Below are 19,727 nucleotides of genomic sequence, written 5' to 3'. Positions count from 1 at the left end.
TAGACCTGAATATCATGTTTGTTTCTAATTAATTTTAATGTTTATTTAAATAAAGCCAATTTAATGCATTTCTAAGGGTAATTAACTGTTACCTAATTTATAAAATCTTACCAAATTTACTTTGGAGATCTAATGATAATTGTAGTTAAAACTTTGAATCTTAAGAGTGTGTTTTATTAGAAGACTACATCATTATAATAAGGCTAAACTGGGATCTTCTGAGTAAAAACAAGTGATAGAATAAGTGGAATGTATTTAAATTTTCACGTTTAAAAAAATTTTTTTTTAATGTTTTATTTATTTCTGGGAGAGAGAGAGAGACAGCGTGAGCAGGGGAGGGTCAGAGAGAGAGGGAGTCACAGACCCAAACAGGCTCCAGGCTCTGAGCTGGCAGTCAGCACAGAGCCCGACGCGGGGCTCGAACCCACAAACCGCGAGATCATGACCTAAGAGAAAATCGGACGCTTAAGCGACTAAGCCACCCAGGCGCCCCTTTTCACATTTTTTATACATGTATTTGTATGATAAAATAATGTTTTAAGAAGATACTTTTATGCTAATTATATTTTTAAATAGAAAAATTTTGTCAAAAGAAAATCATACCTTGTTGGGATTTAAGGGATTTTATTGTTTATTAGGGGACTGAGGAAGATTCAACTCTGATTTGAGAGATTTTCTTTGAACCTTTGGTCATAAAAAGACATATATGGATGGCTATTCAAACACATGTTATAGCCAAACTATGGAACAGATGATTTTTGACAATAGATAGCAAAATGTATAATGAACTTAAACAGCTGGCTAAGAACCAAAGTGTCATGCAGGGGAAAAAAGATCTCCATTATAAGCCAAATAACACTGCTAATAGCCAAATGCTGCATTAGTTGGCTAAACATAGATTTGCTGACTTTCAAATATATGTTGGTCATTGCCAACTGAAACAACTGAAGTCAACATTATCATCTAACAAATGTTACCTCATTTGAAATTCAGACTATAGCTCATAACATTTGGTGACAGATTGATTTTAAGTCAATGGGGAAATTGTTTTTGAAATATGTTGATGTGTTTTTCTCTTTTGCATTTCCATGTACATGATCTTCTAACTAGTTAGTCTGATTCATCCATTTACCTAATATAGCAATCTTTTAGCTTTAGACTAATAAGGTTTTGAGTAGAAAAAATAATTATGAAGGGTTGAATTTGTCAAGAAATAAAATCATTTTAGGGCTGCCTGGCTGGCTCAGTCAGTGGGGCATGTGACTCTTAATCTCCAGGTAGTGGGTTCAAGCCCCATGCTGGGTGTAAAGATCACTTTAAAAAAATCTTGAAAAAATGTAAAATGATTTTTAAAAGTCTTTAGTATTTTTACTGTGAGCTTTGTTTGCCTATTCAATAACTAGTACATTTCCTTTCTTTTTTTTTTTTTCTAACAGTCTCATGATTTGGTTTAGTTACTCCATTGGGCCATGAGTCTTAAGAAAAATATATGTCTGTACCAGCCCAGGGCTAAATCATAACTGGTCTGAACCAATTTGAACAGTCTGAACTGTTCTTTGCTCTGCCAAAGATTAGTTTAGGCATCAGCATGTGATACAATTCTGAAAAATGAGATGCTGAGGATAACTCTGATCAAGGTTTTCTTTGCTATAAAAAGTCACAGGAAATGTTGTTTTAGCATCTAATTGAAGGCATGAATTGAGCAAATGGTTATATCATTTGATTATTAGTGAGAATGAGTTTAAAAAGGCTTGTGATAAATAAAATAATTATGGAAGAAGCACTGTGTGTTAAATATAGGGACATCTTGGATGGTGGCAGCTTTCATGTGGCTGTCAACTGGTTAAGGATGGCAGGGGACTTGTCTTTGATGATGCAGTTGAGCACTGAATTAATAAACCTGGAATGAACCTACCTTGGGAATAATCACATTGGATAATGCCATTTCTTTACTGTCTAAGCCAAATTGAGTTGGCATTGTCTACTAATTATAGCTGAGGGCATTGTAACTGGTAATTGTTCATTAACATATCAAGAGCCACACCTGACCATCCAGAGCATAGTGTTTCTTCCATAATATAAAGAAGATAGCTCTCCCATCATTAAGAAAGAGACACAGAAATAGTTCACACAGGAATAATCAGGGTATAACATGAAGGGAGTTCATTTGAGAAAGGAGAAACATACCATTCCAATACAAGGAATTAGTGGAATAGAGGCAAAGATGAGATATGTACTACTGACTGACTGAAGTACTGGACAGATGGAGGCATAATATATAGGAACTGTAAATCAGAGCATCTTTTGCACAATTTATATTTGATATTCTAGGCTAAGATCATATTGTCAAAGAGGGAGAGTGCATCAGTTCTAGAGAGGTAGTGCTGGCAGAGGGAGGATCTCAGTGTGGCTCGTCTGAGCCACTTTGTTTTTCATGTAGTAGAGACAGGAAACCCAAACCCTAGGATTTCTTTGAAGTATGGAGAAAGAAAGCCAGGAGTTTGGTTGGAAGCTTACCAGAGAAGATAGTGGCTGTAAGGACAAATAGGTAGTGACTGCAGTGTCCAGGGACTTTATGACAGATTATCTAGGATTCATGGTTGGGCTGAAGGGGGGGTTGCAATACTATTGAGAGCCGAGATGGGTTCAGGACAGTAGAGAGGACCATCAGGCCCTGACCACGCTAAAGGAGACCAGGTCATGATTTAGTTCTTTAGTGTAGATACCAGAAATGGATGCTAGCAGGGTCACTAGTGATGAGACCGATAAGGAGGTATGAGTTGATTAAGAGCAAAAGAAGCTGCACAGGGCAGTTAGTGTAAATATGAGACTCAATTCCTATGCCAACAAAGGATTCAGTAAGCCGTGATCAGGTGACACCTTGGGAAGATCAGGGAGAAGATGAGGGGATCTAAAAGGCTGAAAGAGACTGAGCACTCTTAAGAGAGAATCTAAACCCAACATTGTGTTTTCTTTGTGCTTCACTGACCCAGTTACAGGCAGTCCTTGGTTTGAATTTTGGCCCCATTGCTTACTAACTACATGACTAAGGTAGATTATTTAAACATCATGAACTTTAGTTGCCTCCTGTAGAGAATATGAGAATAATAAGTTGTAACCAGGGCTATTGTGAGCATTAAAAGTTACATCTATAAAGTACCAAAACAAACCAGACTGGGAAGATTACTTTGACATGAACCATATGAGCATGCTTTTCTCTTGCAAAGACCAGAGTAGAAGTATATTCTTTACAGATGCAGCACATTGGTGCTTTAACCCAAGGAGGAGACTGGTTATTTGGGGGTGATCTGTGAGTTAAAGATCAGAGCAATGGTCACCCCTGGGATTCTCCATCCTGGTTGAGCCTAGAAGTGAGAGTGACTTGATATCAGCTATATTTGTCTGGTTCTGCTGAAATCAAGTTATGATTGGTACAGGACCAGGGAAGAAGATAGAGTCTTAAGGTGAAGAGATCAATTTGGTCCAGCTTTGGTGGGTTGGAGTAGTCAAGGGATATGAGATGAGAGGAAACCTCAAAGGTAGTCTCATCCCTCATATGTCTTTCACCCCTCCATCATGAAGAAAATGTCCTTCAACTTTCCACATGCTTTAGTTCCCAAAATTCAAGCCCCATCTGTATTCATAATAACTTCTACCTAATACCTCCAAATGTTTGCCAATAGAAAACACCTCAGTGTAGGAGCTGAATGGAGAAGGAAACAGTGTCCATAGGCAGGCAGCTGAGGTAGTATCGTTGCTTTCACTTTCTAGAGATGAAAATCTGGCCTTGTTGTGAGGGCTTTAAACATTGGAACATCTGGGCCAATTTTCTGTTTTGTAAATTTAGTACAGGATTTTGACTTGATTAGGAAAATAGCTTCATTGGGACAAAGAATTAGCTTGACTGTTGTATTTGTGGTTAAGACTGCTATAACAAAATACCACAGAGTTGCTTAACACTACAAAAAAATTGTCTTAAACTTATAGAAACTAGAAGTCTAAAATCAAGGTGTTAGCAGGGCCACATCCCTCTGAGACTCTGGATAGAGTCTTCCTTGTCTCTTCTCAGTTCCTAGTGGTTGCTTGTAATCCTTGACACTCCTTGGCTTGTAGCTTCATCAGTCTAATCTCTGTGTCCACCACCCATGGCGATATTCACATAGTGCCTATCTCTGTGTCCAAATTTTCCTTTATGAGGATAACAGTCATATTGGATTAGGGCCCATGCCAATAATCTCATTTCAGCTTATTACATTTGTGAATATCCTATCCCCCTCCCCCCCAAAAAAACACATCCCTTTCTGAGATACTGGGGAACTCCTTTTTTGGGGTGACACAGTTGAACCTATTAAAGTTGATTCTCTGGTCCTACAATATTCGTGTTCTTTCCACATACAAAATACATTAATTAAGCCTATCCCAGCATTCCCAAAAGTCTTAATCATTTCAGCATCAACTCTAAGTCCAAAATTTCATTTAAACATAATCAACTAAAAGTTCCAAATCTTATCAACTAAATCATCCAAATCAATTACTGGTGAGACCCAGTTTATGATTTACCTTGGGGAAAGATTCTTCTCCATCAGCGAACTTGTGAAGCCAGACTAGTTATATTCCTGCAAAGTGCAATGTTAAGATCAACACAGGATAGACATTTCTATTTCAAAAGGGAGGAATCAGAAGGAAGATAGTCACAGAGCTGAAGAGAGTCACACAGCAGAAATGCAGAAGGGCAAACTCCATTACATTTTAAAGTTTGAGATTCCCCATGTGCTTGATGCTCTGCCCCCCAGGCACACCCTGATGGCATCCTTAACCCTTGGGTCCTAGGAGGTAGCCATGACCTGTGGAACTCATGAAATAAATATCTCTGTAGAGAAAGAGAAGATATATGTATTTATATATATTTGGAAATATAATATTTCCAATATAAATATATATATATATCTTATATACATATAAGGTACAGATATATAAGATATACCTTTAGGAATTGGCTTACAGTTATGGGGACTGGCATGTCCTAAATCTTCAGGGCTGAATGGCAGTTGAAGATCCAGAGAAAAGTTAATGGTGCAGTACCGAGTCCAAATGCAATCTGGAGGCAGACTTCCTTCCTTTTTTGGAGATCTGTCTTTTCTTTTAATTTTTTTTAATGTTTTATTTATTTTTGAGAGAGAGGGAGACAGTGTGAGCAGGAGAGGGACAGAAAGAGACGGAAACACAGAATCTGAAGACAGGCTACAGGCTCTGAGCTAGCTAGCAGCACAGAGCCTGACCCCAGAAGCTGCGAGATCATGACCTGAGCCAAAGCCGGATGCTTAACTGACTGAGCCATCCAGGCACCCTGAGATCTGTCTTTTCTTTTAAGACCTTCAGTTGATTGGATTAAGCCTATCCATATTAAGGGGGATAACCTGCTTCAGCCAAGTCTACTGACTCAAATCATAATCACAACTAAAGAATACCTTCACAGTACTATTTATTTAGATTTGTATTTGACCAAACCACTGGGCAGCATAGCTTATATCCTAGCCAAGTTGACACATAAAATTAAAACCATCACAGATGCACAAAAATATCCCCTTTCTAATATTTTAACTCTTAATTGGGGTTGAGTCTAGCAAAGAATGTAGGATATAAATTTAGCTATGCTTTCACTTAATTTGAAAGATGTCCTCTACTCATTTACACAGAAGAAAGTACATAGAAGCAAGTAGCAAAATTAGACTCTAAATTTCTCATCTTTTGCCTTTCAGTTTTGTAGTCACATTAAAATAAAGTCTTTGTATGTATGTGTGGGTGTAGGAGGGTGGGTAAGAAAGGGGCAGACTGAAGGAAGGAGACATGGAGTCAGAGAAGGAGAGAGAGGTTTATGTGGCAACAGATGGTGACTATGCTTATTGTGGTGAGCATTTCATGATGTGTACAGATGTCAAATCAGTATGCTGTACACCTGAAACTAATATGTTAACTATACTACAACTTAAAATTAAAAATAAAATAAAATAAAATAAAATGGTCATAGATTGAAATATAGAAGTTCAAGAAGGAATGAAGAATATTGGGAAGGGTAAATATAAATAACATTGATTGTTTAAAAAATAATTAAATGTCTTTGAGGATTATGAAATAGTAGGGGTAAATGTATAACAATAATAGCACAAAGCACAGAAAAGGGGTAAAAAGTTAACTATTATAAGGTTATTGCATTTTGGGGGAAGCGGTAGATGTAGTAATTAACTCTGCTTGTGACAGATCAAGTGTGTTTACTACAATCTTTAGGAGAACTACAAAAATTAATACAAAATATAACTAGAAAGCAATAGAGGAGATAAAATAGAAAAATTAAAGAAATACTTGATTATCAAGAAAAAAGAAAAAGAGAAATAAAGAAATGAAAGACAACTAGAATAAATTTTTAAAAACAAATGGTAGAGTTACACACTCAAGCACAACTATATAAAAATACTCGAAAGGTAAGTGGACAAAATATTCCAATTAAAGAGAAATAGTTCATATTATATTAAAAAAATACTCAAATCCATGCTGTTTATAAGACATGCAATTTAAGTGGAAGGACACAGATAAAATGAAAGTAAAATTATGGGAAAAAGATAAACCAGGTGATCACAACTGAATAAGAGGTTGGTGGGCAGACGTTAAGGAAAAAGTACTTGTAGAAATAAAGAGAAATGTTTCCTAAAGCTAAAATGGTCAATTATCTAGAGAGACAGAACAATCCTAATTTCATATAAACTTGTTAAAATAGTCCAAAACATATACACAAAAACTGACAGAACTAAAAGAAGAAACAGACACATCCACACCGTAGTTAGGTGTGTTAATAAATCTCTCCAAGAAATGACAAAGTGGACAAAATATCAGCAAAGACCAGGAAAACTAGAGGAAAATAATAATCAACTTGGTCTAAAATACATATTCAGAACATTTCATCTGGGTACCACAGAATATATATTCTTTTCAAGCAAACATATGCTAAAATAGACCTTATACTGAACAGTACAGCAAGTGTCAACAAATTTCAAAGGATTGCAGTCATACAGTATATGACAGATTGCAGTGGATTAATCAAGAGAGCAATGATAGGACAATAATTAGAACACTTATAAATGCTTAAAAATTAAGTATCGCATTTCTAAGTAATCCATGGCAAAGAAATAACAAAACTAAAAAAAAAAACAAACTGAATAATATAAGACCTTTTAAAACCTATGGAATCTACTAAAGTAGGATTTGGAGAGAAATCTATCCCTTTGAAAGTGTAAGTAGGAAAGAAGGAAGATTAGAAATCAGTTATCTAAATTTCCATCTCAAGAAATTTTCAGGAAATGTAATTTCACCTCCTTTTGGGGAATTTAATTCATCTTTTTAAATATTAAAATAATGGGGTTATCAAATTGTCTATTTCCATGGTAACTATAGTGCTTTAAGTACACTATGCAACACTGAAAATTGAAAACACATTAAATAATAATGACATTAAAGTAATTTTAAGAGAAAACCAGGTATAATTCTAAAATGAATAAAAATTCAGCTTTAGTGTAGTAACAGAAAAAGAAAGGAAAAGTAATGTTCAAAATGTAACTCCCTCCATGGGATTTGCAGAGATGATAGACGCTAATCCCCTAACAACTGCTTGAGCAGATATGTCCAGTTTTGTCCAACCTCAGGAACTTTTCCTTCTGGTATGACTGAAAATAATTGTATGTTCTAGCCAAGAATACCTATATGCCTAAAATTAACATTTGAAGTAATGATTTTAAAATAATGAGTCTGGGGGCGCCTGGGTGGCTTAGTCGGTTAAGCGTCCGACTTTCGCTTAGGTCATGATCTCACGGTTCGTGGGTTCGAGCCCCGCGTCGNGATTTATAGCTCATTATCAAGTTCCCATTACCTTACTCTTTTTTTGGCTTTACTTTTTAGTGCTTTAGCCTTGTTTTTCTTGCTAGATCAATAATATTAAAGCGAGACCATGGTAATTGCAGATTTTACCTTCCTCAGAAAGTTTAGGATGATAAAGTCAATCATTAAGAATTTTATTTGCATACTCTAATCTCATTTAGCAGTACTGCTCTTTGATCTAGGCAAGCTTAGCCTCTCTCTTAGGCATAGACCAGGCTTTTGAGAGTCTTTATCAATATTTTCTAAGCCCCTTTTCAAAGCCTGGTACTAAACAGGGCTGCCAGTGCCTTCCAGATGAAGCACCTCAGTAATGTTTGTAAGTCCTGGTCCTTATTTTTCCCCCTTGGGACTCTCTCAAACCCTCTATGCTATAAGAGTAGGTTAACTAGAGGCCCAGAAATATTCTGGAATTTGGTCCAGTGGGGTCATTCTTTGGTCCTATGGCCTGGAACTCTTCCATGAAGAGCAGCCCGGCAAGCAGATTACTCCTTCTACTAGTGTGGCATTTCTTTAGTGGGGATACATGATGTTGGGTCACAAGAATGGAGATATATACTGACTGGGTGACTCTCACATCCAAGACAAGAAGGGTTTATGGCTTTTGGATACTAGTGTTCAACCACTCTTGTTAGCCTGAGGCACTTGTGTGAATCTGTGCATTAGGTATGGCTCTTCCTTGTTCTGACCACTGCACTGCCTCTGATCAACATTACCCAAGGAATGGGGCCACCTTGAGAACTTTGAGATTTCTTTCGGCTCTGACTAATGTGTCATCAAGCACATCTGGGCTGGTCTTTAGCCATGCTGAAGTGCAGACATTCTTTGAGGAAAATGAGGCTTCTTTTGTTCTGTCTTCAAGCCTCTTGTCTATCCTGCCCACTAGAGGTGGTATTTGGAAGGCAGGGGTGTAGTGTGTTCTACACTGAAAGTGATCACTTTTTAGGAATAACATGATTACACTCTATAACTCAAGAGAGGAGATGGTTGGAAGGTATGTTCCCTTATGTTTATGCTGTAAAATTGAGAACAGTAAATTTATTATTATCAGAAAATTATCATTCACATTTTTCTGCATACGGTGAGTTAAACTTGCATTTATGGTTATCATCAGGGAAGCACAGTAACAACCTTTGAGAGAGTCATTGAATGCCGGTATTCATGGGAAGCACGAGGGGTAATGCAGTGCCATGAGTAATGCTGTAACCACCATTGATTTAGTACTTATTTACTAAGAGGCAACAGGATCTATGTTGTTTCCATACAAACATATTCTGAAGAGCCATGATATTGTGGATAATACCAGCATTATTACTTTGTTCCCATAGTGGGAGATATAAAATTATACAGGAATGACTTATTTAACAATAAAGGACATGATGAGGGGTGCCTGGGTGGCTCAGTCCATTAAACGTCTGACTATTGGCTCAGGTCACAATCTCATGGTTTGTTAGTTCAAGCCCTACATCATTAGCATGCTGTCAGTGTGGAGCCTGCTTAGGGTTCTCTCTCCCTCTCTCTCTCTCTGCCCCTCCCCTGTTTTCTCTCTGTCTCTTTCTCTCAAAATTAAATAAATAAATTTTAAAAAAATTGTAAAGAAAGGAACATGATGAGATGGTTCTTGGACTTAAATAGGAATAGGTGTTGCCTGAACACCATAAAGAATCTTCCCATGCACTGATTTGATAATAAAAAATATTAACTACCTTTTAACTCATATTTTTAAATCTTTATTGATAAACAACCATACCTCACATGGACCTAGTAATTTCATAATGCACTTTATTTTTATTTTTTTAATAGTTTATTGTCAAGTTGGTTTCCATATAACACCCAGTGCTCATCATAATGCACTTTAAATAAAACTATTTATATAAACAGAGGGTCTCACACATCCTAGGGGGTAACCCTGGATGAGAGAAACAAAGAGCATTTTAGAGTTGATAACTAATGTTTTGGCCTCTGGGCTACATCTGTGATATAAGTTCTGGGAATAAACTGAACCAGTAAGGGCATACCTAAGCCAAGCTTATACTGCCATGTTGCCAGAGTGGAGGTCAAGAATTGTCACTGAGGAAAGCAAGAGCATAACCAGGAAGATAGTAGTTTGTTTCAAAGACTTAATAAGGGGTAGGGCTGGAAACGTAAGAACTAGTGATGAAGTTGATGGTCAGGAGAGTGGGAAGCAGGCTGGGTGCTGTGATGGGCAGTTATTTGCATAGTTCAGAATAGACCAGTAAAAGCTATAGACTCTATGAAAACTCTTTTTCTTAGGATCTGGCCAATAGACAGAGCAGAAGTGGTACCTTAAGGAACCATTATCAACTCAACATGGAAATTAAGACTGGGTGCTCCCTGAAAGCAGAAACTGATTTTCATTTATCACTGGAATCACAGGCTATTTCTCCTTGCCTAAGATATAGCAGAAGCTCAGGAGATGCTTGTTGGATGAATGAATTAAAACACTCAGTAGAAAGAATAAGGTTTTATCATTTTGAGGACTAGAAAAATGGAGAAACCAGATCTACCAAATATTTCCATGAGGATATTTCCTTCTACTTAAATTGGGGGCAGGGGGAGAAGTGAGTTGATGTAGTCAAATTGGAATTTGGGATCATAAAAGAGATCAGTAAAAGTGGCACCATACTGGGGGGAAATTAGGGGTTTCTTTCTCCCAAGAGCACCCATTTCCATGCACACAAAAAGCAAAATTGAATCCAGAGGTTTACTCAGAGGCGACATAGTCTCTTACTGTCAATTGGACATAATTTTTATTGTGGCTCAAGACATAAGAGTTAACTACAACTTTTCTATTATCTTCCTTATGTTCATCCCAGAAAGTGAACAGATCTAATTCCATTAGTAATTCCCTTGTTTTCCTAATTCTGTTGATAAGACAGAATAGTACAACTTCATCTGGTCCTACAGCTGCTTGTCCCCATCTGTGTGTCCCTGAAGTGGGAATAATCTTGCTTTCTGTGGTGCTTTCTATGATTGGCTCTGTAGATGTGGCATAGGAGACTTCACTTTGGATTGTGCTGCTTGGTGGGTCTGTTGTAATTTTGAGTTGGATTAAGTACTTATTTTCTATAGAATGGAGGTAAAAAGAGTGGCTGTTTATGTATGTTGACGATGTGTCTAGAAGAAAGAACCTATGGAGAAAGGAGAGTGAAAAAGTAAACTCAGTTGCCTTTTAATTCTCTCTCCCCTGATACACCTGTTTATTTACTAGTGGTAATTATGGGTTGGTATTACATTGGTCATGCCTTTACATTGACTTATGTCACCAGCTATATAGTGGATGATTCTATGTAATGATTTCTTTGAGGGCACATGTTTTTCCCAAAGGTACTTTAAGACAGCATATAGAGAACACGCCAACCTCTGTAGCCTTTTATCTGACACCAATTCTTTTTTAGTCAATCTATAATATTCAACTTATTTCAAAACACAACAAATGAGACCATTTTCTAACCTATACTGTGAACTGTAAGCCATTCTTTGAATATGATTTCACACAACAGTGTACTTCCATGCAAGGTGGGTACTGGTCACCATATTGTTCTTGCCCTGGTAAGGCTGCTGTGAAGTCACACATTCACTGAACACTGTCTTTTGGGATGTAGTTATTAGCTTCCCCAAGACGCAAGTAGCTGAAGCTCCACACCTAAGTCTCTGTTTTCTTCGCATCACTCAAAACAGACAAGTCATTAATATTGGGGTGACATGGGGGTGCCCATTCTTCTACTCACTTTCTTTATGAGGATCCAGGCTAGGCCTTCCATCCAATGCACCATTTCCTTTGCTGTCTTCATGCAGCATCCTCCTTCTGCAGCATCACCCCTGACAGCTCTCTAGGCTTAATGTAAATAGGCAGGTATGCCCTGGAATTTACAATAATTTATAAACACTACAGAGAATAAAATGTTCAAATCACTAATCAGGGAAATGCAAATCAAGATTATTTTACACCTGTTAGAATGGCTATTATAAAAAACAAAAGATAAATGTTGGTGAGGATGTGGGGAAAAGGAAACCCTTGTACACCCTTGCAGAAATATAAACTGGTTCAGCCACTATGAAAAACAGTATGGAGGTTTCTCAAAAAAAAAAAAAAAAAAAAAAAAAGAACTGCCATAAGATCCAGTAATATATACAAAGGAATTGAAATCAGGATCTTGAAGATATATCTGCACCCCCATGTCCATTGCAGTAGAATCCTCAGTAGCTAAAATATGGAAATAACCTATGTGTCCATTGATGAATGGATTAAAATAGTGTATGTAAATACATACAGTGGAATATTATTCAGTCTTAAAAACAGAAGAAATCTCTGACATTTGCAGCAACATGCATGAACATAGGCCATCATGCTAAGTGAAACAAGCCAGACACAGAAGGACAAATACTACATGATACCACTTATATGAAGAATCTAAAATAGTTAAACTCATAGAAGCAGAAAATAGAATGATGGTAACCAGGGGAAGGAGGGAATGGGGAGGTGTTGGTCAAAGGGTACCAAGTTTGTTGTGCAAGATGAATGAGTCCTAGAGATGTACTATACAGCATAGTGCCTACCTAATACTGTTCTGTGTGCTTTAAATTTTGCTAAGAGAGTGGATTTTATGTTAAGTGTTCTCATCACACACAAAAATAGAACAAGAAGAAACATTTGGAGGTGACGGATATGCTTATGGCATAGATTGTGGTGATGGTTTGAAGGATATATACTTATCTCCAAACTCAACAAGTTATATACATTAAGTACGTATGGCTTTTTGTATGTCTATCATAGTTCAGATATATGGGAAGCAGTAGAGAATAGCACAATGTTCATGCAGGCTATTTGGGGTATAATTCTTAAATCCTAATATTGACACACATAAAATCTATGGCATAACTGGAAGAATCCAGCCCCAATCCTTGCTCAACTTCTAGTTAGTACCCCAACTGGACTCAAGTCTTTACCTTTGGTGTTAAGAATGAAGGCAAGTGGGTTATGCGGTTTGTCAGACAGTATGCAGTAATTTGTAACTTAGTGTTTATTAAATGCTTTCTCATAGCATTGCTTAAAGAAAAAAGGCTGTTTTCACCCTCACCTTGAATGTGAATTATGATCTTCAAAGAGTGTGCTAGATTTTTCTAACCAGAATCGGTGCAAGTATTAAGACTTTGATTCCATTTAAAAAATATACATTCTAGTTTTTATTTTCTAACAGTTCATTCAAAATTTAAAAATACATACATATTAAGAGTTCTCTTTAATAATTCACTATAACAAAATTCTAAGGCATACTCTACTTTGTCTACTTGTTTTTATCTCACAATCAATAATTATATTTGATATGGTTCTCATTTTGTGGGCCAGTATTGATTGCTCGCTTCTCTTACCTCCTAGTTTCTTCAGAGTCTTCCAGAGACTGGCCCAATGTACCTTTTGATGCCTGCTTGGTGTTCATCTTTTGAGTCTGACTCAGAAGTCAGGAAGGATGTTACATGTCTACTTTCAGGAAGGTGAGGTTGTGTGTTCATTCTTAGAACATCTAGGATTCATCATGTAGATTACTCTAGATGGTACTCTGAAGAACCTAAAATAGTCCTTATTGCTCTTATTCCTGTCCAAATGGATTTCTTTCTTCCTGATAGGATAAGGTCCATTGATTTCTTATAATTTCTGTAAACAGAATTTTTAGATAGATTGTCTTTCCCTACCTAACTCCTAATAAATTAAAAGCGATGTAATTTGAGGCAACATCTTGAAAATAGATATAAAAACTTGGCAGGCAATATAGTTAACATTTCTTGAACCTTAGTTATGAACCAAGAACTAGACTAAAGGCATCCCTAGATTAATAATTCATCCTTTACAGCAACTCAGTGTGTATATACTCTTATATGAATTTTACAGATGAGCAAATTGAGGCTTTGAGAAGTGATGTTGCCTATGGGAGACAGATATGGGTGGCCAGACAGGGTTCTAATGCAAGCAATTTGACTCCATAAGCCATACTTCTAATCACTGTGCTAGGTAGTTGCCTTCAACAGTTTCCTGAGACTAATTTTCCTAGTGGGTTTTTTAAGTAAGTACTTAACTCGTGAGAAATCACATGACCCCAGTGGTGTCTCTGATTCTTTCTTTAGTACAGAGAAGATTGGTCAAAGCTGAGGTTTCTGTCTCTTTCAGTTTTATAACTATGCAGTATCCTGAATTAGAATCCCTCAACTTTACATCAGCTCTCCTAGAAAATTTCTGCCACACTCAACATCACTTAGTTTCTGGTTATACTGTGATGTGTGTTTTAGAACCTGTATACCTCTTAGACCCTGGTGAAATACCACATACAGATATATTGCTCTGACCGTTTTCTTTTATTTCCATTGCAAGTATTCTCACAAAACATTTATTGAAAGCTAAGGAAATAAGACCACAATATGTATAGTGTGAGTGTGTGTGAGAGTGAAAAAGTATGAGAAAGTAAAAGATTGTCTCTGAGAATGCAAAAGAGATGGGTATATGAGTTTGTAAGAGAGTGACTCGTGCATGAAAATGTGTGTGAGACTAAAAATATGTGTGTGGCAGAGTGTGAAACTAGAGTGTAAGAGAGAGTGTATACATGAGAAAGTGTCTGTGAGAAAGAGTGCGTAAGAGAAAGTGTGAATACAGCAGAGAATATGGAAGATGTGGGGGTGGGGAGAACACGTGTGGGAAAATGTTTAACAGAATGTGAATGTGAGAAAAAGATTGAGAATATGTGTGAATGTGAGAGTATATAAGTGTGTTTGTGAATGAATCTCTGTGTGAATGTATGGATGTTTCACTAATGGGGCACAAGGACTTTCCTGGGTGCTAGAGACCAGCCCCATGCCCTAAATACAGGCCCAGACACCCCACATATGATTCATCATTCTAAACTGTGTCACATGGTCACCACTCATTGTAAAGGATGCCTGGAAAATGAGTATCTGACACAGGAAGATGGATTGACATAAGTGGCTTAAGTGAATCATGATTACACCCCAGCAATAACAACACTGCTGCCCTGAAACAAAGGAATTTTATTCCACAGAGGTAGGGGGTGGCCTGTGGTTTGTCAGGGAACAGAATGTGTCACAAGAGGAATAACCTTTCTTGGAAAGGACAAAAAAGAAAGTATCAAGATGTGGGGCATGATTTAGTTCACCACATGTTCTTATGCCTTGTTTGAATCTTTTATATGAGCTTGTAATACTCTTATATTTAATAAATAAAAGAAAAGTACTAAGAGGCTCTTTTAAGTTGGTGGGTGAGTGAGCGATACATAAGTTCTTTAAATTCTCCTTTGAAGCATACATACCTTCAGTAATAGTTCTGCTATTCATTTAAATATATTTTATATACAATTGTTTTGAGTGGGAATAAAGGGGGGGCTACTGTTTTCTGCTTTTGGGGTAATGCCAGGATGGAGATAAAGTAAATGCTATAAGGCCCAGAGTAGAGAAAGAGATTCAGTTAAAAAGGAAAATCCAAAGGTAACAATGAGAGTCCAAGTACTTAGGAATTTGGAGATGTCTCAGGGAAGGTGTTAAACTTGCAACAACTTGAACTAATGTTAGGCACAGCTTAAGGAGTATTAAGAAACTGTGTGGCATCTGTGTTACAAAGAATGGATTAAAAGCCCTGAAGTCACACACTTTGGGACTCATCTCTGTTTATTGTATTGATTCCAAGTACCTGGGTGAGCTACAGATCAAAATTCCATTGTCCCTAATTAACCCAACATTTATTTTATTTTTCTTAAATAGTTTATTGTCAGGTTGGTTTCCATATAACACCCAGGGCTCATCCCCACAAGTGCCCTCACCCATGCCCATCACCCCCCTGCCCCTCTCCCCCACCCCCATCAGCCCTCAGTTCTCAGCATTCAAGAGTCTCTCATGGTTTGCCTCCCTCTCTCTCCCCAACTACGTTTCCCCTTCTTCTCCCTCATCATCCTCCATCAACTTCCTCCTAATCCACCTATACGTGCAGACATATGGTATCTGTCCTTCTCTGCCTGACTTATTTCGCTCAGCATAACACCCTCTAGTTCCGTCCATGTTGCTGCACATGGCCAGATTTCATTCTCTCTCATTGCCATGAAGTAGTCCATTGTATAAATATACTACATCTTCTTGATCCACTCATCACTTGATGGACACTTAGGTTCTTTCCATGTTTTGGCTATTGTGGAGAGTGCTGCTATGAACATTGGGGTCCATGTGTCCCTAGGCATCAGCACTCCTATATCCCTCGGGTAAATTCCTAGCAGTGCTACTCTGGGTCATAGGGCAGTTCTATTGTTAATTATTTGAGAAACCTCCATACTGTTTTCTAGAGGGGTTGCACCAGTTTACATTCCCACCAACAGTGTAGGAGGGTGCCCGTTTCTCCACATCCTCGCCAGCATCTAGAGTGTCCTGATTTGTTCCTTTTTGTCACTCTGACCAGTGTGAGGTGGTATCTCAGTGTGGTTTTGGTTTGTATTTCCCTGATGTGGAGGGATGCTGAGCATCGTTTCATGTGTCTGTTGGCCATCTGGATGTCCTCTTTGGGAAGTGTCTGTTCATGTCTTCTGCCCATTTCTTCATTGAATTATTTGTTTTTTGTTAACCCAATTTTTAAAATAAGGTCCATGTCAAATTATAGTGAAGGAAGAGCATTTTGTTTTGATAAAGAGTGTCCATGCCTTTCACACTTCCAACAAACTTTTCTAGTTGTTAATATTTTTTTGAAACAGTGCTCCCATTATGAAAGTTAGTGAGGAAGAAGATTTTTCTCCTGCATTTGAACACAGAGCAAGTACTCAAATATTCTAAGGGGCTGCTCAGGATATATACTAAAAAGGTATGCCTATGAACATTTAGAAGATGAGTCTTTCCTGGGAAAGTCAGAGACCACTTTATCAGAAAAATGCTGATGTACTTATTTGTGAGATTTCATGTTTCTTTTGTCTCTAATTTTAAAATGCAACATACAAGCCATAAGATACAGATAACTACTCTTTGAATACGTATTCACGGGGAAAAGTTGCATAAGACGTTTTTATACTTAAAAAGCTACATAATTAATTCAAAATGTGGTTAATGATAGTGAACTCTGTAACATTAGCAGTAAAAGGATTACTTACTACTGTGATTTTTACCTGTCAGGATTCTTGCCAGCTGTTGATATACCCTTCAGTCTCCTCATGGGACACTTCCTGCTCCCCAAGGAAGACACAGGTAAATAGTATCTCATGGAATCCCTTTCCAGGTGGGTGTTGATGCAGAAGGGGAGGCATTAGTGGAGTTTGGGGGACTCAAGTGAAGCATGGTAAAAACCTTATGTGGGAATGACCGGTACTGAATGAGGCATGCTATTGTTGAAGGTGGGATGGTAGAAGTGGAAAGGCAAATGCATCAGCCTAATGTGGCTCACGAGAAGAAAGACTCCTACAAGAAGGCCATGCCTTATAGAACCAGAACTTAGGGAAGAGTGAAAGTGACTTTCTTCTTTCTATCAGGTGTTGTTTGCTTTATCATATAAAAGTATTGCACCAATGTAGACTCTTACTATTTTCCCACAGAGAATGTATAGAAGTTCAGGCACACTATGGGCTAAACAGTTTATAATAAGGGCCTCTAGTTAACTTAGAAATCAGTGACATTAGGTCTATGGAGAAATGTATTCTGCCAACAGCTGTAATATAAACGCATTTTTAAATACAACTAGATAGGGGCACCTGGGTGGCTCAGCCGGTTAACCATCTGACTTCATCTCAGGTCATGATCGCACAGCTAGTGGGTTCGAGCCCTGCGTCGAGCTCTGTGCTGACAGCTCAGAGTCTGGAACCTGTTTCAGAGTCTGCATCTCCCTTACTCTCTGTCCCTCCTCTCTCTCTCTCAAGAATAAATAAACATTAAAAAATTTAAAAAATACAACTGGATAATAAGTCAGAACTACTTCTAAAACACACAATAATTATGGAATAATTTGTGTTTCACATAGTCCAATTTTAAATTCACATAGTGATTTTAGGTCTGCAGAGACTTTAAATATATTGCATATATTTTGCTTTTATTCAAGATGTATTTATTGTAGAAACAATTTCAGGTGCTGGCATTTCTGGAAGCATTCTATCTGTTGTACCTTCTTCATTTGGTCCAGTTGATTAACTATAATCAAATACAAATAACTTAGTTTGAGTAATCATAAATAAATTATTTGATTAATGTAATGCAAGTAACTTCATTAACTTAGAATATATTATACTTAGATATAGGGTTAGACTAAAACATGTTTTTTTCATTATATTGACTGCCTTGCACAGCGCACATCACCTGGTAGATCCTCAATAAAGATTGCTGAAAAAAATGCATAGATGAATAGATAAAAATTTACAGGTATAACAAAGTGATTAGATCTAGTTATGAGAACAGGAGCTGAGGATTTGGGTTCAGTCAGTGCATTAAGTGTTCCCAGGAAAAACCAGGAAGGAATTGGGGAAGAATTCAAGCAAAGGTCTGCTTTCCAGTAAAGTCCCAGCCTAATTCCTCCTGAGGCCTGGAATGTACATTGCACATCAGTTTTGTCATTCTAGGGAAAGTGAATTGGATGTTTATACTCAGCACAGGTTGGGAAGGACATCAAACTCCTAGGCATCTCTGGTTCTCACCTGTGGGTAGCTCCAAAGTCTAAGGATAAACCCCAAGAATGAATCTGAAGTTTCCATAATGAGCACTTAGCAGCAAAGCATGTAGAATCTGGAAGGTTGATGCCCTGTGCCAAGGAGATGGATAGACAGGACCTAAGTGAAGTGTCCACAGGGTTTGTTACAGTCAGTAAGTGGCACAGCCAAGATTTTAAAGTGAATCCTTATTTGAAAGAATGAGCTTTTAAAATACATGGCAGTAAATTCATTTTTAAAATTTAAACTGTAACCATATTATTGTCTGGTTAACAAGTTCTAAAACAAAGTACTACAAAAGTCATCTTTAAACACTAGTGGTTTGGGGACTTTTGGGTGGCTCAGTCGGTTAAGCATCCAATTTCGGCTCAGGTCATGATCTCATGGTTTGGGAGTTTGAGCTCCACATCAGGCTCTGTGCTGACAGCTCAGAGCCTGGAGCCTGCTTCAGATTCTGTGTCTTCCTCTCTCTCTGCCCCTTCCCTGATAATGCTCTCTCTCTCTCTCAAAAATAAACAAACATTAAAAAACAATTTGGTTTCATTGTTTGTGTTGTTTTTATTACTGCAAAACATTTTACATACCTTCCATCAATGTACACAGACCACTCTGTAGCTCTTTTTTTTTCCATATTAACATAGCTCATATTGCCAGTGACTTTTTAAATTTTTAATTTAAATTCCACTTAGTTAACATACAGTGTAATATTAGTTTCAGGTGTACAATACAGTGATTCAGCAATTCCATACATCACTCAGGGCTCATCCCAACAGTTTTAAAGTACCTGTAGTTACATTGCTGACCAAGGCAAGGGAGGGAAGGTGGGCCGTATCTTAAAAATCATATAAGTTATCTTATTCATGTTTAGCAGATTCTACCCATGAAGTGGTTTTATAATTATCTGAAAAGAATGTCTTGGCCTTCAACCTTAATCAGGCTTGATTGCCTTTAGTAGATAGCTTCCCTAACCAGCTATGTTATAGATGGAGTAAAGTAAACTTTTAGTTGGTACTTATTACAGTTTCCGAATTTCTTAATGCATACGGAGGAAGTGAATGAGCCTTTTTCTCCTTTTTAATTTAGACACTAAAGTCATTAGGAAAAGTTTGAAGCTTA

The 19,727-nt window shown here is 37.4% G+C and overlaps 1 protein-coding gene across 3 annotated transcripts in view; it reads left to right on the top strand.

Annotated features, from left to right (window-relative positions):
- LOC144234484 (uncharacterized) overlaps nucleotides 1-19,727 on the top strand; it is a 249,714-nt gene that overhangs the window by 42,839 nt on the left and 187,148 nt on the right. For 2 of the 3 annotated variants that reach the window (XM_077767830.1, XM_077767829.1), the window contains exon 3: nucleotides 17,095-17,166. In XM_077767830.1, coding sequence (XP_077623956.1) covers nucleotides 17,095-17,166 — 72 coding nt within the window. Of the gene's footprint in view, nucleotides 1-13,324; nucleotides 13,441-17,094; nucleotides 17,167-19,727 lie in introns of all 3 variants that reach the window. The other variant, XR_013335971.1, reaches the window with a different exon arrangement.

Source organism: Crocuta crocuta, unplaced genomic scaffold (assembly GCF_008692635.1).
Source record: "Crocuta crocuta isolate KB4526 unplaced genomic scaffold, BGI_CrCroc_1.0 scaffold154, whole genome shotgun sequence".
Taxonomy (NCBI): Eukaryota; Metazoa; Chordata; class Mammalia; order Carnivora; family Hyaenidae; genus Crocuta; species Crocuta crocuta.
Note: the sequence above shows the minus strand (reverse complement) of the source record. Positions and strands in the feature narration are given on the sequence as shown.